The 27,536-nt window shown below is 40.4% G+C and overlaps 1 protein-coding gene across 4 annotated transcripts; it reads right to left on the minus strand.

Annotated features, from left to right (window-relative positions):
- Positions 1-2,137: 2,137 nt before the first annotated feature.
- On the minus strand, positions 2,138-27,267 carry SLBP (stem-loop histone mRNA binding protein). 4 transcript variants are annotated; one of them, XM_074587363.1, is made up of 12 exons: positions 27,077-27,267; positions 22,967-26,192; positions 20,619-20,742; positions 19,564-19,717; positions 16,990-17,121; positions 14,389-14,493; positions 13,804-13,863; positions 13,428-13,559; positions 12,609-12,758; positions 11,170-11,254; positions 10,324-10,431; positions 2,138-2,664 (listed from the first exon to the last, which is right to left on the minus strand). In XM_074587363.1, exons 6-12 carry the CDS (start codon positions 14,418-14,420, stop codon positions 2,521-2,523), a joined length of 711 nt encoding a protein of 236 aa, XP_074443464.1. In that variant the 5' UTR covers positions 14,421-14,493; positions 16,990-17,121; positions 19,564-19,717; positions 20,619-20,742; positions 22,967-26,192; positions 27,077-27,267; the 3' UTR covers positions 2,138-2,520. The 4 variants fall into 4 exon arrangements, with proteins under 4 accessions (XP_074443464.1, XP_074443462.1, XP_074443461.1 ...); XM_074587360.1 differs by lacking the exons at positions 2,138-2,664; positions 22,967-26,192; positions 27,077-27,267 and adding exons at positions 18,055-18,121; positions 21,201-22,358 and having other exon boundaries at positions 9,436-10,431; positions 20,619-21,014; XM_074587362.1 differs by lacking the exons at positions 2,138-2,664; positions 22,967-26,192; positions 27,077-27,267 and adding an exon at positions 21,201-22,358 and having other exon boundaries at positions 9,436-10,431; positions 18,055-19,878; positions 20,619-21,014.
- Positions 27,268-27,536: the final 269 nt, after the last annotated feature.

The raw sequence follows: 27,536 nt of genomic DNA on the forward strand, positions 1-27,536 counted from the left end.
CACCACACCAACTGATGCTTCATTTTCCCCCTTTCCTGTGACCCCATCTCTTTCCCACCTTCTCTCCCAAACTTTGCATACAGGAAGTATTTCCTAAACAGCGCGAACAAAAAAAGTACGAATGAGCCGTACCTGCTTTGTGAGAAAACTGCACGATAGCCCGTAAATGAGAAGGATGAGTCAGGGCGTTATGCCTGGGAATCCACTGGCGCGATGCTGAATGACTCGTCCAAGTGCGCAGATCACTGCTAACTTCAACATGTCTACACCGCGCCTCTGCACGGAGTAGGTATCTCCCTACCTGCCCTGTCAAATAGGAACAATGGCAGCAAGTGACTTTACAGGGCACGTTTCCAGAACAAAACACGCTGCAGGGCAGTCCTGTCTGCTTCCGTGAAGCTGCAACCCCTTGCTCACAAACCATTCAACCCTTTCCCTCTAAGGTTGGTTAAATCAGTAGCTAAGGTGACAAACACAAGAGTGCTACGGGGCCAGGCTGGTGTCAGTGGACTGCGGTTTCCCAGATAAATGACCACAGGCGCGGCAAGGAATCGGCTACCTGCAGTGTTACGCTGTTTTATTGCAATGGCAATGGAGGGTGGGGGGAGGCAGGGGAGGTTTTGCAGCTCTTTTTTTCAGTTTTACCCCTGAAGGCTTTTCAAGCCGACGTGCAGAAGTCACTCTCCTAGAAGAAATGCACTAGTTGAGCCTTTCCTGATAGGGCTAAACCATTCAGAAATATAGCGAAGAAACGATGAGGCAGCTCAGAAGTATCTCCTCAACCGCTAGCGCCTCTAACAAGCAGTGGTGTGACATGCCTGACGTGATTATAGAGTAAAATTTAAACGCTCTCCCTCCCAAACCATTCATTCTCATCTTCTTAGCCAAGCACCTGGCTCCCCGGCTAAGCTCCCCAGCACCTCTGCACACTCGTATTTGCATCATTACTCTCAGGTTTGCGAAAACAAGAAACTTCTGTCACACTGGAAACTGCATCTAATAGCATCCAGAAAGGGGGAGGCAAAGTGTTACCTAGGAGCTTCAGGATTTTCTCAGATAGACTTAGTTCATTTTCTCTGAAGCTTCTGTGTTTTCTCCCCCCCCCCCTTTCACCCCACTTCTCTCAATGGTCTAGTGCCCTCAGAGAGTCCAGGAGCAGACACCAGCTGGCCCTAGCAAAGGCCACATCCCCCACTGCCTGCGTTGTTCTCTCCAGCTCTGCTATATGGATCCCTTAATTGCATGCATGTCTTTCAGGCTATTCTCCATGCATGAGCTGTCAGCAAAACCTTGCTGGAAACACTGGAATTTCACATTTTTCATGGAGATTTTCCATATCAAATGGGCAGTTTTACATTTTCCATGAAATTCCTAATGACTACAAAAAAAATACAGCCCCAGTGTTTGGAAGGCCTTGCTCAGCTTGCCTTCAGGCACCGTTTGAGTGTTAAATGCATGTGTGTGAATTTACTTAGCATATCATTTCGGGGATAGGATTGGAATATTTTTTTTCGTTGTTGTTGCGGATGACAGGAGAGAAGCATGCATTCATCCATTCATTCATAAACTCAACTTGTGGCACTGCACACTGGGGAAGGGATCTTTCGCATCATTTTTAAAACGGAGAGAGTGCAAAGCCCTGTCAACTGACAATATCCATCCAAGCTGTCATTGCCAATCACTTGAATGGACTGCAGCAGAGAGTATTTTCCACAATGAGATACCAATGGGGGTGACCATTAGGTCAGGAATCTTATTTTCTCAGCTCACCAACCCCTGCAAATAAATTCTCACCAAAAGGAGAGAAAAGCCTCATTGATTTGACAAGCGATCAGACACTGCAGTTGTCATTTTCCCAGCAGTTGCTAGCATATTTTTGCCTGGTGTGTGAGATATGAGTTTCCCGACTTAACCTATCAAGCTCTTAAAGGGATCGTCCCTTGTTCATCTGCATCCTTGTGAAAAGTAGAACTCGCGGCAATGAGACTCTGAAAGCAAACTACGCTTCAATATATCATTAGTTGATTTACAACAAAGTTCATGCAGGAGGTCTGCTTTGCTGTTAATAGTCAGACATACTTACTCGACCCACAAAAATGTGGGGTTTCCCCCATCAATACCCATTTTAATTTGTAAAACACATCTTTACAAAGTTTGTTTGTTTTTCTTTATGACTGCATCATAACAAAACCGAGAGAGGCTATGAAAGCAAGAAAAACTGCATTCTTCGGTGAAAGAAGTCACATTTTCAGGTCTCTGTGTTCTTAGACACATACATTGGGTTTTCATAACTTTTTAAAATGCTGCACTAATGTAAAAAAAAAAAAATCTTTATGCTGAATTCCAGCAAAAGGCCTAAATTCTACTTGTGGTTATAGTGAAACCAGATTGGTACTGGAAGTATATCTTACTCCATGCTACCCAAATCCACTTCACCTCTAAGAATTATAGCTTGAAAATTCATGTTAGATTTGCTTGGGAGTTTTTGAAGGGAATATCTTAGCATCATCCAAAATTAATTCATTTCCTCACCACAAGGATTGCCTGGTCCCTCACTTCAGAACAGTTGAGAGCCTGCAGGGATGTCAGTCCTTGGTTTAAGTGCCTTCTCCACAGCAGACATAGCAAGGATCTGAATCCAAATTCCCCAGAGTGACATCTTCGCTTTTTTAAATTAAAAACAAAAGTTTAGCATACGGAAATTTTTCACATCATGAGAAGCCTGTCCCTGCCTAGTTCTAGATGCTTTCTGAAGAGCTCACCACCTGCTTGAATACAACTACTTCAACCAGCCCAGATTATGATTTGCAAACCCTGTAATTCCATCCAGCCATCCTTTATTTAGTTCCCAACAATAAAACTGCATTAGGTCTCACTTAATCTATGGCATGATTATTATTCAGAGAAATAATGGCATCCACTAATACTGGAAGCACTTATGTCAACATTTCAGTAGATTTTTAAAATATTACATACATAAAAAAGACTTTCATCACAGTAATGAATGTATCTATATTTCCTATTGGGAGGAGAAACTGACCAAGTCAGAATGCTTCTTTTTAAGTATTCTAAAGAATGGCCAGAATGCCATTGAAAATAGATGAAGAATCAGGTGAAGCCTCACCTCTGTACTTTACACTTCATGACATACTTGGTCTAGCACAAAGATTATTCCTGCCAATTTAGTTTGTCCAATAAGAACAAGGGGAAGGACTTTTATGGTCAAACGTCAGAAAAGTTGTAGCTGATTATGTTCGTAAATTGACAGTTCGCTAGACTTAATAGCAAACGCTTTTAAGCATCTTCAGACTGTTCATTGTTAGTCACTACTGTATATTTTCTTAGTAGTCTTATCTTTGGAGTACATTGCTCCAGAAATTCTAGCAGCATATTGAGACATAAAGTCTGCTTCCAGATAAGCCTGTCTGGCTTAAAATTTCTTCTTTTTTCATTCCAGATAAGTGCTCAAGTGCCAGGGACCACCAGAATTTCATTTTATTCCTTATACCTCTATTAATTCTAGCTTTGCCATGTCCTTGCATACAATGTTCAGCTTCCTGGGCTACGAGCAGTCTCTAGATTGGACTGACTCTCTTTCGATTACTTTTTCTAGTGTTCTTTCCTCTCTGCACTGCATGTGATAGCCTTACCAACATATTCTTTTCAGTTGCTGCTAATTCCCTGCTTTGATTTCACATCCAACACTCCAACTATAATGTATAATCTTAATTCAAATGGCAATGCTTTTAGAGCACTGACAGTTTAGTAGGTATAGAAGACCAACACATTCCAATAAATGTCAAAGAATATTGATTCAACACTCAAGAATATTCTGAAAATAGTTAGCTGTGGATAAAATCCTGAAATTAATTTTCCCTTGGAAACCTCAAACCCTCAGGAAAAAAAAATTAGTTTTCTCTATTCTTTGCAGAAGTGGAAAAAAAAGGTGTCTTCATGAAGCAATTTAAATAAGCATTTTCAGATACTTCCACTGTATAGCGCTAAGGATTTTAAATGCAAGCAGGCTAGTACTATCTGTCAGGAGGACTCTTCCCCCCCCAAAGTCCATTTTTCCTCTGTGTGCTGTTAAATTACTATTATCTTCCATTCCCTGTAATAATGGGCTTAAGATCAAGTGAAACTGGAAATGGAAAGAACAGTGAAAGATGACAGACTTGAAGCAGTTTTATTGGAACTATGGGTTGCTCCTAAGGTCAGAATCAGTAAGTATAATTAGATTCCTGGCATTTACAACAAATGTAAAGCAACTCTGAGATCTCTTTTGTGTGCATGTAATTAAACATGCACTTTTACTGCCCTCTGCAGTACTGCAAAGTGACTTTGATTCTTGCACATGAAAGCTGAGCACAAATCTTCATCTCTATATTGCACTCATATTTCTGAAAACGAAGAGTTTTTCAGAAGAAATGGAATAGCCCCTTTCTAAAGAAACACAAAAGGGAACGTTGTTTTTGCTAATGATTAGAGCCCTTCCAGTACCTCCCAGGAACTTTATCAATAGAAACTTTGAATAGAGAGAAAGCTCCCAGCATAGACAGCTGAACCCCAGTTTAACCCACAAAGCAAGTTCCAACCTTCCACTTAAAACTAAGTTATTTCACAAGTGTATGAATCAGCAATTTTTGGATAAATTAGTTTGCTCTTGTGCTTAAACACAATCCAAGGGAGGTAAGTGGCAAACCCAAAGAATAAATAGCACCGGTAATCCAAAAATACAGTGGTGGTGAGAAGTGAGAGATGGTTGATTGTGTGATATGCTAGATTGTGTCTCCTTGCATGTTTTGTATTTAGGTACTACCCAGATACCACAAAATTAAATACCACACGTATAGAATAAATTCTGCTCAGCAATATTGCTTTCTCTCCTAATCAATTTAAGTCTATACATTACATCTTAACTACACTGTTTTCTTCGAAAATATAATGGAATTTTGACACTTCCCAAGATAACATCAATCTCCTACCTATTTATATAATATTTTGCCAAAATCATCCCTATTTTTCAGGATGCACTAAAAAAATTTATTCTTGAACGCATTTTGAGAAACGATATAGAAGAAAACACAGAAGAGTAAGAATTTCCAGTAAGTTCAAAATTCTTTCAAAAAGGCTCTTTTAGCAGTCCAGTTTTGATAAAGAAATGCCTGACCCCCAGCAGACTTCCACACAGATCCATGCTCAAGCGTACATAGCTGCCATATGTATACTTTGCCTCTACACCAGGGGTTTTTATCTGCGTTAGCAACACGACAAAGCAGATAATCCTGAAAGTAACTTTAGTTAATACACACATAAACAAAACATTGTTTGAATGGTATTTTTGACTTAAAAATGGATTCATGAAACAAAGATGGTTTTAGCTTGGCTTCCTTAAAGAGGCTTAAATCGTTGTACTGTTGAGTCTTTTTCAAAACATCTGTCCTGCCTCCTCTAATTTTTAAGCTAGATTTCCAGGTATTTAGCAAAAAGGTACATATGTTCCTTTAAACTTTAAGTGACAACAGTCAAGTAATGAAGGAAGACACAATTAATGCCCAAGTGAAGGAAAAGTTGGGAAACAGCTTAGCTTTTAAACGTTCTGCTTGCCATCCCATCAGCACACATATACCAACTATCCAGTCACAACAGATGGAGCTTTAAATCAGCCGTAGCTACTGCTGTCAGTTATCCAGGCATGGCATGAAGGATGCTGAAAGAGGACAAGACTTGGTGTGAAGGGAGTAAGAGAAACATAAAACAGAAGGCACAAATCTATAAAAAGCAGGGTTGACAGGTTCTGCTGCCTACATAACAACCTGTTAATTTTTATTTTTAAAGGAATTTAACCTAGTAGGTCTACAGTTTGACAGCAGTACTTGCCAATTCTCCATCTGAAGCAAACCCCAGTGTATGCAACTATGCCCAACTGAACATATGGATGTTATTTTTCCATAAGATTACCACATATTAACCTAAATGGATGAGGTTATCCAACATTTAACCACTGGAGGGCTTTATTCTATTGGAAAAAAAAAAAAAATAAAAAGTTGTTTTCAATTCAGTGTTCAGCAGCTTTGAAAAAAATTCAAACTCAGACAACGTGAGTGCCCTTTTTAAATACGATACATAAAACGGAGTCCTCTAAGTAACTGAAGCAAAGGGGAGTAACTTGTAGGAAAAAAGACACTACAATGGATGTCCAGCTGTTTCAGGATAGATTAAAAACTCTAAGCCTGTTTCACAAACAGCTACATTTCTAGGCTGAAATGTTTTACCAACACACACCCGGTTCCTGGGTGACCATGCATGCTGAACAGCACAGACTTGGACAGTTGAACAGCACCCAAGGTTTGCTTTTAATGAAGCCAGCAGAATTAAATTATCTGTAAGTTAGCCGAAGCACATTAGAGGAAAAGAAAACATGGGATAAGTTAGCACAGAAAAAGGAACAGTAACATAGGACCTTACAGCCTGAAGCAGAAGCGACACAGCACAGCTCTGAAAAGTGAAAGGGTGGAACATGGACAGAACTGACGGAGCGCAGCAGAGTGAAAAGCAACACTCATCTCAACAGGGCAGGCAGTTGTGTATGCAAGTGCAACGCTCAGAGGGCAGGCTGCATGCAATGCTGAGAGCAAGATGATCATACCCCAGGGCCTATGCGGAAAACCTTGGCCGAGTAGTAGCATGTTAGTTGGCTTTGTCTCAAATTATATTTAAGTTTATGGACTAACCACTGAGAAGTTACTTTGCAGAAATTTAAAAGCATGTCAAGACATTTGCCAAAGTAGAAGTATTTGTTGTACATTACATTATAATAAAAAAGTACTAGCCTCAGGTGTTTGTCTGGTATCTTTCTACTCTGCATAGATATTATGGTTCTTCACGATGTTTTCCCCACATTCCCCCATACCTGAATCTTCTAGTCAAAGAACGACTCCTACGTTTCCTCCTCCAGTACAGATTCCAAAGAACACAAGTCACAAAATCATAAGGACTGTCACAGAGAACTCAAATTACTGAAAAAGATTGTTGTTTTGGAGCTTTTTTTTTTTGTGGCAGGGGGTTGTTGGTGTTGGATTTTTAATTTTTTTGTTTTAATAGTATTTGTTCATATATTATCTTCTCACTAAGGACAGTCTCAGATGCCATACCTACATTCTTTCTGGAATTAATATGTTTTGTGAAGTTATGGAAGAAGCTTAATAAAAACTGCTTTTCCGCGACACCGACATTTTTCAGGCTAGTAGAGTAACAAATTTTTCTACAATAAGCTCTGAAATATATGTATCTCCTGTAGCTATCTCAGTAGAGAATTATTAGGTTCAGTATTCTTACTTAGAAATGAGGTGTAAGTAACCTTACCCTTTGGAAGCCTCTAAACAAAAGCATGAATATTCCACTGATCCAACATGTTCAGCTTAGCTACAGTGGTGTAGAAAAGCTTATTAAAAAAATAAAAATCATTCAACTGCCTGTTCTGATACTCAGGTACAGATTAACACACGACTGCCCCGTCCCCTCTTAAAAATCTCATCTAATTGTTTCTCTTCTAGCATAGGGACTCTGATACTGCTCCATTCTTGTTCTCCACATAAAGTATTAAAGTTAGTGATTCATTCCAGGATAAGTTAAGGTGGTATTTTATGTCCTGTGTTACTCAGGAGATCAGATTACATATATCTGTTAGTACCTCAAGACTTTAAGTTCATTTAAGATATCCTGAACAGCCTGGGTTTACCCTTGAAAAATTCTGCCACTTTATTTGTGCAAAATTTAGATATACTCTGAGGTTAAGAATAGCATGAATAGAAGCTAGTTCAGTGATCAGCTAATTCACTGCATAGCCATTCCAGTACAACACCAAACTAGACAGCTTGAGTATTACTTACTACTTGCTACAGCAAGCGTATAAGCAGCACGAGCACCTGGTGTCTCCTGATACCATGCAAACTGTGACACATCTAAGTGTCAACTACTAAACTACACTTCCAGGTTGTGAAGACAGCATCAACTTGACACAGAATACTAGTTTCCAGGTCTGCAATACCTGTTTTTCTACAGAAATCTTGGCTTACTCATTTAACGCTGGGTAAAAACACCACATCATTTAGCAATAATACTTCATTCTACACTAATATTCAACTGTGTGAACTATTGGTAGCTTATTTAAGACATGAATGGTTTTGTTCTTGGCTTCCCGTTACTCATGACTAACCTTTAAAACATTCAGAAGTAACACATGTATTCTCAAAAAAAACACTCTTATGAAAATAGTTTAGTACCATCAGATACTAACAGTAGTGGCCCAGAGACAGAACCGCACTAAGCTTTAAATGGCTGACTCAAATTAGATGCATTAACTATTAAAAAACCTAATAGGAAGTAGCCACAACTTGAAATAGTGTTCCTAAGTAGCTTCATGTGCTGTCTGTCAGGCCTATCATCAAAGTTAAAAACTGAGACACTCAGAACAGTTGCTATGCGGCCTGGGAAGTCTAGTTTAAACACCTTTTAGGCATTATGTAGAAGCCTCAAGTAAAGGCATCAAATAATTCTAGCTAGATATGGAAAAGTTTGGCTTGACCTTAAGTCCACTTTTACTGAAGGGTATACAGGAAGAAATTCCAAAGCAAATTGCAGCTCAAGCTACAATTCAGTATTCAACAACTAAAATGCTTGAGAACAACCACGGACAGCGTGGCCAGAAAACGTGCCATAAGGAAAACAATCTGGGGAGGGCAGAGAGAGCTTACTCCAGGTAGTAAGCAAGACGAACTATCACTTTGATGCCTTCTCTGGAAAAAAAGACATTCTAGGGAGGCTGTCTCCTTAACACCAGATCATAGCTCCATCTTTATCCCCACGCCATAGCTTCCTCTTGGAAGTTTCCCCATCAGATCAAGCTACTAGATTTTAAGAGTGCCTAACAAATTAGATAGCTAGTAGTATCGCTTATAGCTCGAACTTTTCAACTTGAGAGTTGAAAAGTTTAAGTGTCACCACTGAACCTGACCGTGTTAGAACACCAACACACAGAAATTTTAGAGATAAAAACAGGTGAGGTGACTAAACAAAAAGTCTCCTGTACAATAAACAAGATTTAAGTGTCCACTCTAGCTCTTCTAGCAGTTGTTCTAGGGAACAGAACTTGGCAAACAGCTAGGGGACATCTAATGTGAACTGCTTCTAAGGAATCTGCAAGAGGTCAACAACAGGCTTACCCATTATAACCAAGTCTTAAATTCACTCCACTGGCCTGCACACAAATAAATAGTTTTTAAGGTCTCCCTCAAAGTCAGAGGATGGTTCTAACACACGCATATCCTAGCCTAGTATCAATACCAGTCTCAAATACATGGCTTTCAGTATTTTCCTGCATTTTGTTATCCACAGAACATCACTAGTAGGAAATGAAGTTGAAGAGTCATAAGTAAATGCAATTCCATTTATTTTCCAGCAACATCCCATACAAAAGCAATAGAAACATTAACTGCTTTCAGCAGAAAGTCTGTACAGTGTTATCATTTACAACAGTTTTACATTTAAAACCAGAAAATTAAAAAAATGAATCACTTTACCTACACATTGTTTTCTTGGCTTTATAAACAAATGACTCATGACTATTTACAAATTTCAAATTCAGGCTACTGCTTCTTAAAGCATTATTGCCTGTGATTTACCATACTGACCTCCAATTTCTTCACAGTATTTAATTTCCAATTGTTTCAGAAACACTTTTGCAAATAAAAACCAATCTGTGTTTTTTAAAAAAAAAACCAACCAATCAAGGGGTAAGGCAATTTAATTTTATAGTAAAGAACTGCAGTAGATGAGTTTACTAGTACTAATCAGCAGTACGATTCAACTACCACCTATATTGCTTCAAGTCATATCCTTGTAGTAAAGACAGATGGAAAAGCAAGGTAATAAACGGAGGCTCAAAAACATTTCCCTACTTTGCTCTCAGTCTACAGGTGGATAACTGAAATTATGGGACGGGGGAGGCCAGAATCAGTAAGATCTTGCTGAACAATTTATCATTACTTAAGGTAGCATTGCCTTTGGCTATTTTTTTCTATTGAAAGGTTTTATAAAAAAAAATCTGATATACATAAATTAAAAGTTAAAAATAAGTCACACAACTGAATTGTATTTTTACACAAGTTTGGTCCAGAGAATATGTAGACCAACCTGAACTTAGAGAATAGTCTTCAACTTTGCTTAAGCTTTCTTACTATTAACAGTTTATGAATCAAACTAACCTCTCAAATTTAAAAGAAACTTCCTCTAAAACAATTTGCACGAGACTATTTAACTCACAGTATCGAAATCTTTGAGTGGTTCACTCAAACACACTTCCAAATTGAATTCGCCTTCTGCTTGACAGTCAATGTGTCTAAGTTTGGTGGGAGTGCCAGAACAGGTATCCTGGAATTCAAAGTCAGTTAATAATTAAATACAGGTTTAGTTATGCAATAATTCATTTAACTTCCGTAATTCATTTAGACCACCCTATAACAGAGGCTTACAAACACTTTAAAGGCCATACAAAATCCCAAGGCTAGTCTCAAGATTGAAGAAATTTAAATGAAGGCTTCTGCCCATTCAACCACATTCTAAGATTTCTTGCAAATGTTTTAAGGATCTCTATATGCGTACATTGAAACAGTACACGGATTCAATATTCACCAGAGAAACAAATCCAGTAATAAAAAAAAACATTACTAGATCTTTACTGAAGGTTACTGCTCAGCTGTACTAAAAGCTTTCTGGATATAAAAAGAGATTACTTCAAAAAGTCTGAGCATGCCAAGAAAATTACATCCTATTTTAACATTAGATATTGCAATCTAAAGTAGTATTGCCACTGTACACCACACTTCATAACTGAGATGCTTTGAACAGATAAATTTTCTTTTGCAGGCCATGAATAAGAGAGATATCCGTCATTTGAGATGGTCACTTAAGTTCTAACCCTCTGAACTCAGACTACAAACTGATATTGGCTACAGCTGGGAAAATGTCTGAATTTAAAAATTGCTTTATAAACAGTCCCTAAACGCAGCCGATTATGGAATTTCTCATGTATTCAGGCTGCTCTGGATCTAATTCCAAGTAACAGACTAATTATTAATAAATATTTATGCAAGTAAGAGATATGCTTACATCATTATCTTGACAGCTTGTTTGAGATTCAGTAGAATTACTTCCAACAGATTCTGTCTCCATCTCACCAAGGTCAACAGGACTCCTGTAAAATAATTAACAAGCAACAGCTTAAAAACAAATTCAGTTTTTTAGTAGTAAGTTGCACTTTGTAGGTAGGTGCGGTTCTGAAAACGATTGCCAAACAAAAGAAGAGAGACCGACAGAGATTATATGGACAGTGGTGGCAAACTGCAGAGACCAAACAGAATAGCAGGTCACCTGAATACAGCCAAAATGGACAAGGACTAAATTGAAGTCTTGAAATTGAATATGGCAATTTGTCAAAGCCAAATACCCAACACTCAAACAATGCCTCAGTACAAATGAGAACAAATGTTATGCAAGAGCAAGGAATTATTTTTTTTTTACCCAGAAAAGGTTTCATCAATTTGTTTTGCAACATAAGATTTAATATCCAATATACACAGAACTAGACCCCAGCGTTTGAAGATAGACTAGTATTTCAACACTGACTTATACCATAGGCGTCAGGCTGAAATACCAATTCCCCTCACGATTGCAAGTAAAAGGATGCTAAAAGTAAGCCTTAGCTTTTAGATCCCATTGCTCCATACTGGTTTTAAAATCAGCACCACTGTTAGGTAAAAACAGTAGTTTATTACCACTAAACTTTCCTGCGTAATTAGTTACATCTGTGTACCTTCACTGCGTAGTCCCACAGCTTTAGTTTGGATGTTCCCTGATAAGCTTTATTGCTTTCTATGGAGGAAAGTAACTAGTTACATCATTCGACATCTTGTAGAGCAGAATACCACAGTAGCTTGGACTGTGAATGCTTGCGGCCGTGCTTTTAATTTAATGGCACCTTGAGATGATTTTACAAATACTTCTTTCCTCCTCTCTGCTCAAGAAACAAGAATATTTACCGTTGTTCTTGAACTAGCAAGCAAGAAGGCTATGAGGCAGGTTCTTGTACATTCTATTGGTCCAAGCTCAATATTCATGACATCTGTCAATTAGTGAGAGCTCTCCAGCACTGCTTATATCCCAGATTAATGTACAGACTGCTCTGAAAGAACCAGCTTGCTTCAATGGTGTGATATTTTCTTTTATACAGCAATGCAGAACGAGCTCTGGTTTCACCCACTGGACATATGTTACACAAGTGAGGGATATCTCCGCATGCCCTTGCAAGGACAGCAGGTAAGTCCAGTCATAGCAACTAGGTCCAGAAAGCTATTACATATTTTGACCAAGAAGGAACTAGATAGCACTAAGAGTGGCAAGTAGCTAATAAAAACATTCAGCAATCACTGACTTGTCTCAAAAAGTGCTATGCTGTTTTAGGTGAGGTTTTTGCCCTTTTTTTTTTTTTTTTTACTATGAGATTTTATATATGAATTTCTATAAAGGTATCTCAAATATTCTATACATACATTTCTTGCAGATCACATCCTTCTTCAGTAGGTGGATCCCAGGAATGCAATGCAACTTTCCACAGTTTAATTTGCTGGTCCCATGACCTACGGCTGTACTTCTTAAATTTATTTGGAGTTCTGGGATGAACCCCTGGTATACGATGGCATCTATTCAGATATTAGACATGAAAAATCTGTTAACGCTTTTCACACAGACATATCGTATAGCTTTGTTAAGACTGATTTATGTTAGACTGATTGCCTGCTACACAGAATTTGCTGGGTTGTAATGAGCCTAATTATATTATTTATGAGAAAAGACGACTGCGAAATTCAGCACTCAAGTGAAAAGCTGTCATCTCCACATGAACATTTTAGTTTTTCTGTCTTCAAGTCAAATGAAACAAAAATGGATTCTCAATCTTAGGTCTGAAAACTTCAGCATGAAATCTCTGCATCTAACATATTCCAAACTTAAAAGCAATGACAGTCCATTTTGTCTTTTCGTTTACTACTGAGAAAATTGACTGCAAAAAGGAGTTTCATTTCTTCTAGTTAACAAGCATAACCAAGAAAACTTTCACTTTCATTTCTGCAGCATGAGAAAGTTCGAAGGGATATTCCTCATGTACCAACTAGTAAAAAAAAAAAAAATAAAATCCATGTCTCATTTGATTGTGTCACTTATCTGTTAAAAAATTGGCTTAGAAGGTATAATTTGTAGATACCTTCTATTTGAATGCCTCAAATACCAAGCTTAGTATATTAATATGCCTACAAAGAACAGGTATAACTTACAACTGAACATTTAGTTTACCAGAAACAAAAGCAGCTTACCTAGGAACTTCTTTAATGTATCTATCATACGCAATTGTGTTTTTTCCATAGTTTATCTGTTTCTGTCTTCTCATCAAAACCACTTCATCTGTCTCAAGTTCTACTGTCACAGTGGACTCCTTTGAATCAGAACTAAAGAAAAAAACATTGTAGATTTGGGACTGCTAGAAGAAAACAAGCAATACACAAGAACAAACCCACATGTAGAAGATTATGAAGAGAGATGTTTAAACTTTTCAGATGAATGCTTGGGATTGTTGGAGCAGACTTAAGATGAACTATTTCAAACTAAGCATTTCCAGAAGCAACACAGTACATGGGAAAATTCAGACGTATCGTTAGGATTTTCCTCAGCTAAGCTAGAAATTTAACCTACCTTCCAGAGGATGACTTCCTTTCTCTTGCAAATTCATTGATCAGGAGTTTTCTTCTGTATCTGTAAGAGTTCAAATCAGTATTAATAACATGCATCCACAAAGAGAACATGTAAGGCTGCACTGTCACAGCTCACAGTTGATGTTACTTCTCGGCTAAGAAGCAGTCTTGAAGAAGTCAATCCACACACTATAAACACCTTGACACTATGGAATGGATGTTTCAGTTTTCCCCTGAAAAAAATAAAATCTGAGGAATTTCTTTTCCTAAGTCTTTTCCCTAAAAATCTTTTTATAGCAATGATATGCAAAACCAGTAAATAGTGAGAGGACATTTAAAGTAATTCAAATCTAAGAGATTCGGGAAAGGATTCTGCCAAAAGGGAGATATTTAGTGATACACATCAATTCTACAGATAGTATACTTTGTCATTCCTGTAGGACTTAAGCCAAAGCTGACCTAAAAGCAGCAGACAAGCAGCCAAGGTTGGTCAGATTTTACTGCGATGGTAAAGTTAAAAATAGAAGTCAGTACAGATTCTACAAGACTACCATTTCCCCGCTTCATATTAAACACCCAGGGGTACCTTGCAATTTCTTTGTTAACACTGGTCCTCATTTCATCTTCTTCCACTGCAGTTCCCCAATCTGAACACCGGGAAACAGGTCCTGGGCCTTCTGGTGTTGTAAAACTATTGGAAAAAAAAAAGCCTCTTCATTAAAAATTGTATTTTATTGTATTACCAGAAACCCCCGGCATCTTCCCCATTCACAGCTTGATAGCCATTTAATATATTCCTTTACAGTACTCACAATGGCTTGTATTGTTCTAATAAAATGTCATCATTGTAAAATTAAGCATCAGTTGAGAGTTCCAGCTTGAGGTTGTATGGTTTGGGATTTGTTTTTGTTTTTTCTTGAAAACTTTATGTAGATATCTGTAGAAACATACCACTGCAGCATGTAACCTAGCCTACACTTTCAATAACTTTGAGCTGGTGTCCTTCAGCAAACATTATGCTAAATACCAACTTCACGCATTTACTCACTTATTTTCACTCCACTAAATGAGTTAACAAATATTTATTCTTTCAGGATTGCAGAGTCATTAGCTATATGGGAGACAACAGTTAGAACACAGAACTAAATTGTACAGTTAATTACTTAAAATTACACAATAGCACCAGGAGTTTCTCCATGTGAAAATATACCTAGTAGGGAAGGCAAGGGGACAAAAAAACCAGTCAATTTTTAACTACTAAACTGAGATTTGCTATGACTTTGCAAACTGTTATGTAACAGATTCAGACTACTGCAAAGGAATAAGCTCATATCACTTCCCAGCCAACAACAGTTGCCTACATCAAGATTACTGAATGTGTTTTCCAGTTCCTGTACTCCTGATAACTGATTTTCCTAAAGTACAAACTCAAAACCATATCCTACAGACCAGAGCTTTTTCAGTGGATCTGGAAATGCTCTGGAGACTTACCAGGGTTCCGCACAAAGAAGTCCCTTGAAGTCAGGGAATTAGATCCAGCTGTGCTAAAACCAGTTCCAACTCCCTCCCTGCTCCCAGCTCAGAAATTAGTTTGCGCTACTTAAAAGTTTTTGTTAAATTGAAACTAAAACTTCTTTTTAGACGAAACCCAGTTACCAACTCAGAAAAAATAAAAATCCATAGCAAACAGTAGAAGTCCCTCTGCAAGTTATCTTTTCAGCCTCCAAGGATTTTTAGCATTTGCTTATATTGATTTTTAACTTTGCTGAAAGTGCAGGCCACATTCAACTATTGCTCTCCCATGGTAGAGAACAGCTCAATCCCGGAAGTACCTGGTTAGTCCCACCATCTGAACTTTCTCTTCAACGCTGTGTCATACCTTTTTGTACTTGTTTGATTCTGTATCTGTGCTGTGTATACATAGAATTAGGGACAACCTTGGACAGTCTACAGCTTTTTCTCTTGATTAATTTGCTCTGTGACAGTACTGCTGACATACTAAGCTCAGCTGTCCTTCTTCAGGCACTCATTCCCACGTGCCATTTCGCAGTTGATGAGAAGCTATAGCGCTGTGCTAGGACTGCACATGGCACTCAAACTCTGCCAGAGGTGCAGAAAAGCAAGGCTGTAACTGCCCCCTCCCGCCAACTGAATCTGTTGCACGACCCGGCCTCCATCCTGATCCTCTTCCCATTTTAAAGTTTTATTTTGACAATGTTGAGTTGGCATAAACAAAGAGTAGTTTTACTGCAGGAAGAGAACAACTTCAGTCAGAGCTGAATCCAAACTAAACCAGAAAGAACGCCTGTTCAATTCAATACTGGAAGACACAAAAAAAGCACTGCTTAATTAGGTTGAAACTGATGAAGCCATTTGTAAAATTTTGTCTTGGTACTCCTGTTCAAACATGCTTCCTGAAATTAATTTCTGGATATTGTAACTTGAGCCACTGACCAACGTCTTCCCCAATTATTATCAGCAAAGAAAAACAGGTAGTTACAGGGCACAACCCATCTTACTCTAGATAAGAAATCTACATTCAATCAACTGGGCTGCAGAGGACAACTCCCATCCACTGATAAAAGGGACTGTGGCATGAATGGCTCAGATGTAGACAGGGATATAAAATACTTTTACTAAACTGAAGTTTACTTGTGCTGGGAAATGGTAAGGAAGGTAAGCGAGCAGCAGTATGAACAGAGTGAGTGACCTCAGAAGTGGACTCCATCACACATGTGCTGACATGTTTAGATACAACTTTTCAAGATGGTCTGTGCTGCCTTCAGAAATACGAAGACAGATGACTTTTAAGACTTGAATTTTTAATTTGTCATCTTGTTTAATTTTACCACAACATACACAAGTATGTACAGCCTGTTTCCACAAACAAACATAACTGGCTTGGTGCAGTTATTGCTTCATAATAAATGGCAGGAAGCATGAAGTAGGACAGAAGATGATGAAAAACACAATTAAAGACATAAGAATGAAAAATGGTTACTCTTAAGAAGTGGCTTCAAGATAAGAACACTGCATTAAGTTCTTTTCCCTCCTTTAAGATCAGCTATTTATGGTCGATGAGTGATTTATAAAATAAGCAGGGCTTGAAAAAACAAGTACAATAGTCAATTCAACAGCTCCTGGTGAACAAAAGAGCAGAGTTATCTCTATGGCAAGCACTGTGTACCTGTCCAGCCTGTTGTCAGAAGGTCTGTACTTGTTTTCATCAAAAACGGATGAATCGAATTCATTCTGCTTTCTCCGCTTTCCATCTGCACCACGTTTCCTTCCTTGGGACCAGCGAGGTGGAGGCTGTGGGCTGGCAGCAGACAAGCAAAGACAACGTGAACATGTTAGGTGGCTTTATTTTATCAACCTCTTTGAATCATAGTATGGTTCAGGCTGGAAGGGACCTTAAAGATCATCTAGTTCCAACCCCCCTGCCATGGGCAGGGACACCTCCCACTAGACCAGGCTGCTCAAAGCCCCATCCAGCCTGGCCTTGAACACTTCCAGGGATGGGGCATCCACAACGTCCCTGGGGAACCTGTTCCAGTGCCTCACCACCCTCACAGTAAAGAATTTCTTCCTAACATCTAATGTAAATTTCTCCTCTTTCAGTTTAAAATCATTACCCCTCGTTCTATCACCACACTCCCCGATAAAGAGTCCCTCCCCATCCCTCCTATACACTTGCTTTAGCTACTGGAAGGCTGCAATAAGGTCTCCCTGGAGTCTTCTCCTGGCTGAACAACAAACATCACCCCATGGAGACACCACAGTTTATTTACTCATTTTACTTCAACAAGTCGAGCTTAGCGACCACAACCAGGCGTGGCCCTTAAGAGTCCTCAGAAGGGGGCTACCCCCCGGAGAGAAACACTGCGATCAACGGCCCCACACCCTGCCCCCCACCGCCCGCCCTCGCAGGCGACACGGGCAACGGGAGACCTGGCCATTTACACCTCTTCCCCTCCGGCAGGACCTTCAGCCCCACTTCCCCCCAGGCGGCCGGGGGGAACCCGCCAGGGGACCCGCACCTCAGCTGAGGGAACATGGCGGACCCCGCCCGGCGGCCGTTGGGGCGGGGAGGTCACGCGCAGGTGCGTGCGGGCCGCGGCTCGACCCTACTCCGCCTGAGGGACTGGGAGGGCGGGCGGCTCGCCATCGTCCGTCGCTCCGCCACTGGAGAGCGGGGAAAAGGGGAGCGATGAGCGCCGGCACCCCTCACCTCATACCGGGGCATACCTACCTGCTCTCGGTGCCGCCGTGCGGGCTCCTCTGGCGGAAGGACATGGCAGAGGGTGACCTCGGGAGGGCTGGAGGGAGAGCCGGGCGGCGCGGAGACCGGAGCGGGAGCGAGCGGCGGGCGGTGAGGGAGAGCAGCAGCAACCTACCTTCCCGCTCAGCCCTTTCGCATCTCCCGCCGGCGCTGACTGACACCGCCCGCCCCGCCTCCCCGCGGGCCCCTCCATGGGGACAGGTATGCGGGGGAGGCGGGGGGGGGGGAGAAAAGGGAAAACGCAGCCACCAACCCGCGTCCTCTCCCCGCCAGCCCAGGCCGCTGGTGGGTGCGAAGCAAGCGTGCTCCCCGCCGCGGCGCCCCCGGCCCCGAGAAAATTTATGTGCGCGTGTGTGTCCCCCGGGCCGGTATAATGGTTTAGCCCGCTCCCGCAGGCCCCGCCCCGGGGCGTGTTGGCGGGAGAATGGAGCGCGGCGGCGCGCGGTTTTGGCGCGCGCTGGCGGGGGGGCGGGCCGGGCCCCACAGCACGGCGAACCCGCGTCAGGCAGAAAAATAGCCGGAACAAAAGGATAATTATAGAATCATAGAATTGCCGTGGTTGGAAGGGACCTTTCAGATCACTGAGTCCAACCATTTACCTAACAGTGCCAAAGCCACCACTAAACCATGTCCCTCGGCACCACGTCCACCCGTCTCTTAAAGACCTCCAGCGATGGTGATTCACTCACTTCCCTGGGCAGCCTGTTACAATGCTTGACAAACCTTTTGGTGAAGAAACGGTTCCTAATATCCGGTCTAAACCTCCCCTTGCGCAACTTGAGGCTGTTTCCTCTTGTCCTATCACTTGTTCATTGGGAGAAGAGACTGACCCCCACCTCACTACAACCTCCTTTCAGGTAGTCATAGAGAGCGATAAGGTCTCCCCTCAGCCTCCTTTTCTCCAGGCTAAACAACCCCAGTTCCCTCAGATGCTCCTCATAAGACTTGTTCTCCAGACCCCTCACCAGCTTTGTTGCCCTTCTCTGGGCCCGCTCCAGCACCTCAATGTCTTTTTTGTGGTGAGGGTCCCAAAACTGGACACAGCACTCGAGATGGGGCCTCACCAGTGCCCAGTACAGGGGGGCAATCACTTCCATAGTCCTGCTAGCCACTGATTACTGAGATTTAAAGATGAAGGGTTGCAGTAATCAGCATGGCTCTTCAACCCGTGAGGAGCATGTGGTACTTCAATGGCCAGTTCAAGCCCTATAGCAGACTGTTAGGACATAAACTTGGATTCTATGAAGTGACATGGCATTAAATAACATTTCATATCACTATGGAATAAGGTCAGGTAATGCCGTGAGGCCGCTATGCTTTACTAAGTAGAGTTTTCAGGTGTTTTTAATTGCAAATGGATGGCATGAGGTCCTACCGATTGGTGAGGTGTGGTACGTGCTGCCATCTTACAACAGTAATTTAGAAACAACCTGAAGGACTCCTACAGCAGAACACAAGCACAGCTTTAAATAAAAATACCTTTGTGGCCCTCATGGGCTGACAGCTGGTGGGATGCTTCACAGCAAGGCATACACAAACCGGGCAGCATTGGCTTCTTCTGGCCTTGGTGCTGCTTCTTGGGACACGGGACGTAGCTACCACAGTCACAATGGCACCGCTGGTACAGTTACCTCTAGGTAAAGAGATTTTATCTCCAGCAAGCAAGGAAGCATTCATATTTCAAAAAGGCATTAGATTATTCAGATTCTTGCAGGTCTGGTATTCAACGTGTGATTTGGTAGCAACAAGAATGGGATGTTTCTTCCTTTGTAGAACCAGGTTGGGGTTTTCTTCCTTTCTCAGATAAGCAAACATGTCAACGGTTGTCGGAATAAGGTTAAAACAGTCAGCAAAGAATCACAGAATTGCCTAGGTTGGAAGGGACCTTTCAGATCATCCAGTCCGACCATCAACCTATCACTGACAAAAACCATCACTAAACCATAAGAGATACAATATTCTTAATTTAATAAAAGTTATTGAAATTAGTAAGAGATAAAGCACAGGAAATAACATTGTTCTTAAAGGAGAATTTCTTTTTCTGTCCTAGAATTCAGTTTCTAAGGTATGCAGAGTGTTTAATTATGTATTGCATTTCTGCTTGTTCAGATGCAGTCTGCATATTCTCATTCAGCTCTACAGGAAATAGTCTGTTTTCAGTATCCTACAACAATCCCTGTCATGATGCCTCAACTGAAACCTTAAAAATTACAAGAAAGTGCCTCCTTCTGCTTCAGTTCACAGAAGCACATGGGAGGAGAAAGCCCACAGTTGGGATATCCATCCTTTTTTTTCCTCTCTAACAAGAGCCCCAGCCGATTTCATTAAATCCATTTATTCTCAACACATTGAGGTAATATTCATCCTGTACTTTCTGGTCATAAATTTTCTGCTGTCAAAAGGTAAGTTCTCAAGAATTTCAGGCTTTGTAAGAGCTATTGTCACCTACAGCCACTGTAGCTCTTGCTTGCCATAGAAACTGGCACAATTTTGCATTAATTCTAATAACGCAGTTTCTTCTAACCACGTCTCACCTGTGCATCATGAAGTGAATCATCCGCTGCACTGGCCCAGCTGGCCTCTCCATTGCGGGCATTTGGTTCCTGCCTGCAGCATGCAATTAACTTCTTTTCCCTAGCCAAATCTTCACTGCCTCCTCTTAAAAAAAAAATAAAAAATTACCACTGTACAAGTTGCGATAACAAAAGTTCAAAAAAACAGAGCAGAATTTCACTCATGGTATCAGGATACAGAAAATAGGATTTTTAACTTAGTTTTAGCAAGCTTTCTTCTGGATCATATGCGGTTTGCATGTCAGTCTACATTTTTACTGGAGCAGCCTCATCTTTCTCTCACAGGTAGCAGAAAGCCAGCAAACCTTGGCTCCAGTTACTTCTTGGCAGAAACGCAGTTACGCATTCATACCGAATCTAGATCATACGAGATAAATGCAGGGAGTTAGTGTAAATAAGTTACCGAGCTCTGAAAACAATACAAAAATTCTGCAGGTTTTACCAGAGCTTTCTGGTAAAGCTTTCTAGTGCAGATGTGGCCTTCATCCAAAACACTTCTGATGATATTTAGGGATATGAGACTATCTGAAACGCTGCAATTACCTTGAACTTACAGCCACTGCTGTTCTCAAGCATCTCTGCTCTTTGGCTCATTCGAAGACCAGACACCTCAAGAGCAGCAAGGGGAAATTCAGCTGTTGGCTCAGCAGGTGCAAAGCAGCCCTGGAGCGAATGTCTGACAGATTAAAGAGCATAAACATGTCTTCCGATGAACCTGGGGGAAGTAAACCTAATATTCACTCCTGTAAGTAGTGAGTGAGTAACACTTGCAAGATTAGCAATGAGACATGTTTGATGGATGGCAGAAGTAGCAAACTAGAGCTGTTTTAATTTTTTTTTTTTACATATATTTTGAACAGCTTAACACGAAAACAACTAACGAAGCCCAGCAATGTTTTTGGAGAGACTTTCTGAGCACATATTGACAGGTGGTGTTTTGAATTTATTTTATGAAGATACACTTCAACCTTGCTATGCATGAAGTATGCTGGGAGGGAGAATTTGCATCTCTACTGTAGAAACGAAGCATGGTTTACATTTATTTATTTTATTTACAGAAATGAAAGTGAACGATGTCTGCTATTCTGACTTGCATTTCAGGTCATCATTTACATAGAATTGGAGCTCTTGTTGTCCGTAAGTTGAGTAGAAAGGACACAGTCAGCAGGCACAGTGGGTGCCAGTACACACCTTTGCGTGCTAGGAAGAAGGAATTGTCCAAACAGCACAACTGCAGCTGAAGCAAGTATGTTGCTTTGGATCCATATTATTTAAAGTAATTAAGACAGTCGTCTGAGGAACAGCACCTGCAATATGCACCTTAGTCTTTCTGCCTCTTCTTCACCACACGTTCCTATTAATAAAAGGTCTCCAAACTCAAATCTTGAGTACTTCTAGGAACACATTAATTTCTTCCCATTTTCTGATTAATCTTTCTTGGAGAGTTGAACAGTATGGCCTATAGGAACACCCCAGCTGAAGTCTGATAAATAACCAGGCAGCCCTTCTTACCCCTTTTTCAGTTCGCAGATATAAAAGGGGCTTTCTTCAAGGCTGTGCAAAACCATACAGCACAGTATCTACAGCTGCTTTTAACTCTGGGCATAAGAGCAAGGGTAAGAAGGTAGAGGTCAGAGGAGGGTCCCAGATCAGCACAGTAACAACTGCAGAATTTTTTTCTTCCAGAGATCACTGCGGTATTATATATGCACTCTTGAAGGCCAAGAGGAAGCACCTGCTCAGGATTGCTCAGATGTGTTGAGGATCCTCTTCATGGTGAGCTCACAAAGCTCATAGCATTGCTCATTGTTAAAAGTGGGAGAAATTCACACCGTTTTTTCCAAAAAGGCACAAATACTGTTCAACCACTTGGCTGATTTATATTTTTTTTTGCAAAGCAGTGCCAGACAATGGATGGATGAAAACACACAGACAACTCACACTAACTTCTCAGCAAAACTAACAGCTTCAGAAGCGGAAAGACGACTGCTCCCTGCCAGCCTGCCTTGGGAACCGCGCCAGACCAAGAGTCTTCAGACATAATTTGCAATGGCTTTTAGAAATTAAACAGTTTGAAATCACAGCAGCTAGCTTACTATTATTTTTTTTGCATTATTTTGCTCGACTTTTCAATGGTTGTACATTTCTTTTCCCATTTGTGAATGCACCAAATTAAAATGTTTCACATCTACAAATTGCATCCGCATTCTCATTATACGTATGTATCTCAAAGACATCCTGCTAAGTATGTATTTGGAAATGGTGTTTTAGCTGTTTAATAATGCTTTTTGGGTGGAATGTCTACATACCTAGTGCTCCTGGCTGAAATCAGTAGTATTTTGAGAAGAAGTAAGGAGAACTGCGTTCACTTTCCATCAACTCATTGTTTTTTCCTCAAAGGTTGTACACAGGTCTTGTACTTTTCTTCGCAGAGGTCTCTATTGTAGGATGTCTCCAAAGTGTCTGCCTTTGGGCGATAACAGTTGGTCCAGCTCTACACTCAGTGAACCACTAAGGTTTTAAAGTACTAGTGTAAATGGATTTAGCTTGGAATTTCCTTTCCTTTTGCCTGGCCTTACTGTAAAAATACAAACTCACACATCTTGTGTGGGACCAGCATAAATATCTGTGCTCCTGCAGGAGAGTTTGCTATGCTACTTCTCCTTTCCCACACGCTTCTGTGGGAAACAGAACTGCGTTCCTGAGCCAAGGATAAGCTTGAAGTACAGCATCAGTTCAAAACACGTACAAACAAACTCCATTTCCTCCAGCCTTGCTCTGAGATAAGATGATTTGAACGGCATGTTTACCTGAACTCACCCAAGCTAGCCTGATAGAGGACAGCTTCAGCCTGGCAGCCACGCAGCATTTTTAGCAAAACGCTACGTACAAGTTAAATTCAGTTTATCAAGCAGAACTATCTGCTGTAACAGAGCTTAGGGGTTACAGCTGCCTTGCATTTTTCTGTCCTTGCCAGTAAAGAAAATCCTCAGAAAAGCACTTTCACACTACAGTGGGAATTTTAAGGGGAGAGGGAGATACCCTCGTTACTGTGACCTCTAAGGAGCAGTTTTAAAAACAAAAGTACACATATAAACAATAGCATTTCAGAACTGCTAGTGAAGGACTGTTTCTACAAGCACAGATAATGTATCATCTGTGAGGAGATTCTCCCAGTGGAAGCATACCAAGAGAAGATACATGACGCTTCTTGGAAGAAAATTAAACCTGGCTGGTGAAGTTCAGGTTTTATTTTGGCTGAATTATGAACTGAGCACAAATTTATGCAAACTAGATTTAATTAAAATAGGTAAAATTAATGGAGGACTATTAAATACAAGTTGGGGGTGGAGTGCCAGACTTTGCTTACCTCAGTTGTAAACTCTTATGTCAAATAGCTTCGGATAGATAAACAAGTGAATGGATGGAGTGCATTCCAATTTAACGGCTCTGGACTGATGAGGGCACTGTCACTAATCAGGAGGCATTACAATTGTTCTCCATCCGGTGGCAGCACTGCATGAAATTACTTTACCAGACCTCAAACCTCATCTGCCCAGTATCATTCCTTTCCTTGTGCTAACAAAGCTTGTCAAAGCATACAGAAGAACCTGGTTTAGAGAATAAATCTGCCCAAAATTTAATTGCCACAAGCAGATTGGTTATTCTACTTCAAGTCTAGGTATCTTCAACTGAGAAATACAAGATCTTTTAAAGACTGCTGAATTACAAATCCTATGGGTTTGTGTCCATAAATCCGCTGCAGGCCCCATCCATCATAGGCAAAAGCTTAAGGGCTCTGACAGCTAAGTTTAAGTATTTAATGATAGCCTATTACTCTCACCTAGCAGCTCCATCCTCTCCAGGAGGACACCTTTCTCCTGGCAGAATGGGTGCTGAGGCTTCAGCTGCTCCCTTTCACTAGGTTACAATGCACTAAATACAAGTTCTTGACAAGATGTCAGAATAGAAACTGAGAGGTTGGACACAACCCAGGTTGTAAACTCCCTTCAAGAGTTTGATTTAATCTCCAAAGAGTACTCCTTCCCCTTTTTAGCTAAAAAAACCCCAAAATAAACAAAACACTCTAAAACCAAAAAAAAGGACTACTGAACCCAGATATTCCTTATGCAATGAAACTCTGAAAACACAACAGCAAAAGCAGACTAATGGGGATTTTTAAAGTTAAAGACTTTAATTCTTCTGCATAAAGACAAAATGCCAAAAATGTAACACATTCCCTTATTTACAATCATCATAAATCACATGAAAGCATGCACACTGGAACAAGGTTCTAAATATTACTTCTTAAAAAAGTGCTGTACAGATGTGTTCCTTGTATACACACACTCCACACCTTGTGGTGTTTGACTGAGCCATCCTTGTGCTGCGACACTACTGCCTGAGCATGCCTGGAAATAATGTTTTGGAAGGGACTGGGAGTCGTTTCTGGAAACGCAGCTTACTTCCACATCATCAGCGCAATGGGCTTTTGGCCTTTGGCTACACTGCCAGCCTCACAACAAGGCTGCTGTGTGTCATTCCTAGCACTGCCACAGTTCTGCAGTGGCCTCACAAAAAGCCAAACCAAACTCCTGCAAAAAGACAGTTCCCAGCTCTAAGAGACATTCGTATCCCAGTACATGCTACATAAAATGCCACAAGGACTGTAAAAAATTCTTGTAACTGGCACATGAATCTGGTCTAAACTCCACTGTAGCCACAGCCCTTGCTTTGACCTTCTCAGCACAGTTAAGAGTTAAAAAAGGAGAGCCTATCTCAACACCGTCACAACCCTTAGCCTGGACACCCTATGCCCAAGAGCAGCTCCAAACCTGTAAATACTGCTGTTAACCTTGTATTCCTGTAGCAACAGCAGGCACTGAACTCATCCTCTGCTAAGCAGTAGGTTGGCTCTTCAGGTCAGGCTGCAACACACATAAAAGCAAAATCAGGTACTTAGGCTGTGTTGCTGTTCAGTCACTCATCCCCGTAAAGAGAGTGATCTGATTTTAATAAACCATCTACCTTTCCTTTCTCTTCTCTCACTAGGCTTAGGCAAACGCTAGTTTGATATATCTTATCTCAGAGAATGGTAAATATACCAAATGGATGATTCAAAAACTAAGAACAGTTTGTCTTTAATAACTGGAGAAAGGTTGAAATTATCTACATTCTTTTGAAGCAGTTCTTCAGGTTGGATGTACAATTCTGGTCCAGTAGAGGAAACAGGGTTTAACTCCTTGATTTAAGGGGTGGCATTCTTCAGTTTGACCGGATATCAGACCAATTCACCAGCGTAACATTAGCACACTCTAAGTAGCATGATCTCCAACAGCAGGATCCATCAACTGAAGTAGCCTTTACAATATATAATGCACATGTCATCTGTCAATGTGGGTAAAGCAGAAATATTCTCACAAAAGATTTAAGGAACATCCATCATCATTGTAGCACAGGCTTAATGAAATCTGCAGTTTTACGCTTGAGGCAGAGCTTGCAGAAAACAATCTATCCTTAAAGATCTGGAGAAACCTAAACAAAAAGGCAGATAACAGCATTTTATAAATATGATATATCTAGCCATTAACAGCAAAACATTTACTCTTCTAAGCTGTAGTGTTACAGTAGAAGTAAACGGAACAGAGCATTGCAAATGGTGAACTCAAAGCACAGTAGAAAATACAAAGCCATATTGTCTATACTTAAAAAAGCATTACAGATAGTATGAACGCTTTGAGAGCGTAAGTTATTGGAAAACACCCTATATTCCTAAAGTATCTTTCAAACACAAAATGAAGCAGTTGAGCCTATCTTTCCCAATCTCTTGCATCATTTTCACCTAAATGTAATTATTAATTCATAGAACACATTTTCTTCTCAATTTTAATTAACACATTCCTGCTATATCTTGTGTCCTACTGACTAAGGTTTTTCCTTTAGAAAGCAACCAGATACATTCAAACTTATGGACGTTTAACTGAGCTCCAAAACAGCCGCGTTTATTTTTCCTGTTTGAGACAGAAATTTTCTTTTAGCAAGACGGTGGGTGATGTGGAATTCTACCATGTAACACACTATCTGGTTTTCAAGCAACATTCACCTTCCACAGTTAAGAGCTCATCACACTTAAAAAACATGGTTCAAGGCAGTGTTTCTCTCAAATATTGATCTCTGCATACCAGGAAACCAACGTGTTGCTTTATAGAGTAGCTATTTAACTCACTTTCTACATTTCATGTGTCCCAAAGATAGTTTTTCCATTACAATGAGTGATTATGAACCCATGAGTATACACACTCCTTGTAAGAGCCTTATTTACAACAAAAACAACTGCAAAGCAGCTAAATACCAACTGACTATATAGAAGACCAGAAAGGCTCTCTTAACTGTGGTGTACAGAAGCATGCTTCTTTTACCTGAACATTTCACCTTATGTTGATTGCACATACGCTGACTGTAAATCTCTTCCTCTTTCAGTGCAGATTTTATGCGACTGCACCAGTTTTCCAAGACTTGATCTGCTGATCTCAGCCTATATCCCTATTCTTCAAATCATTTTCTGTCACAGGAGAAAGTCCTTCTTCGATAGTTCTATATACAAAGAGAGACTAGATATTTTCAAATAATGAATTAGCACTTTAGAACAGTGAATCCATATTAAGTCTTATTCATGCTTAAAGAATTTAAATTAAAAATCAATGAAGTCATTAGAAAAAATGCCATTAGCGCAATTTTTAAAAGCTCTACCTGCCTTTTCTTCATGTAACTAGAATTCAAAACCTAAGGAGTGTAAAACTGTGTGCCATATTCTTAATACCATATTCTTAATGAGTTCTATTATGCAAAACATTACAAGATCACTATTAAACAAACATT

The sequence above is a fragment of the Larus michahellis genome, chromosome 5 (assembly GCF_964199755.1).
Source record: "Larus michahellis chromosome 5, bLarMic1.1, whole genome shotgun sequence".
In the NCBI taxonomy this organism is placed as follows: Eukaryota; Metazoa; Chordata; class Aves; order Charadriiformes; family Laridae; genus Larus; species Larus michahellis.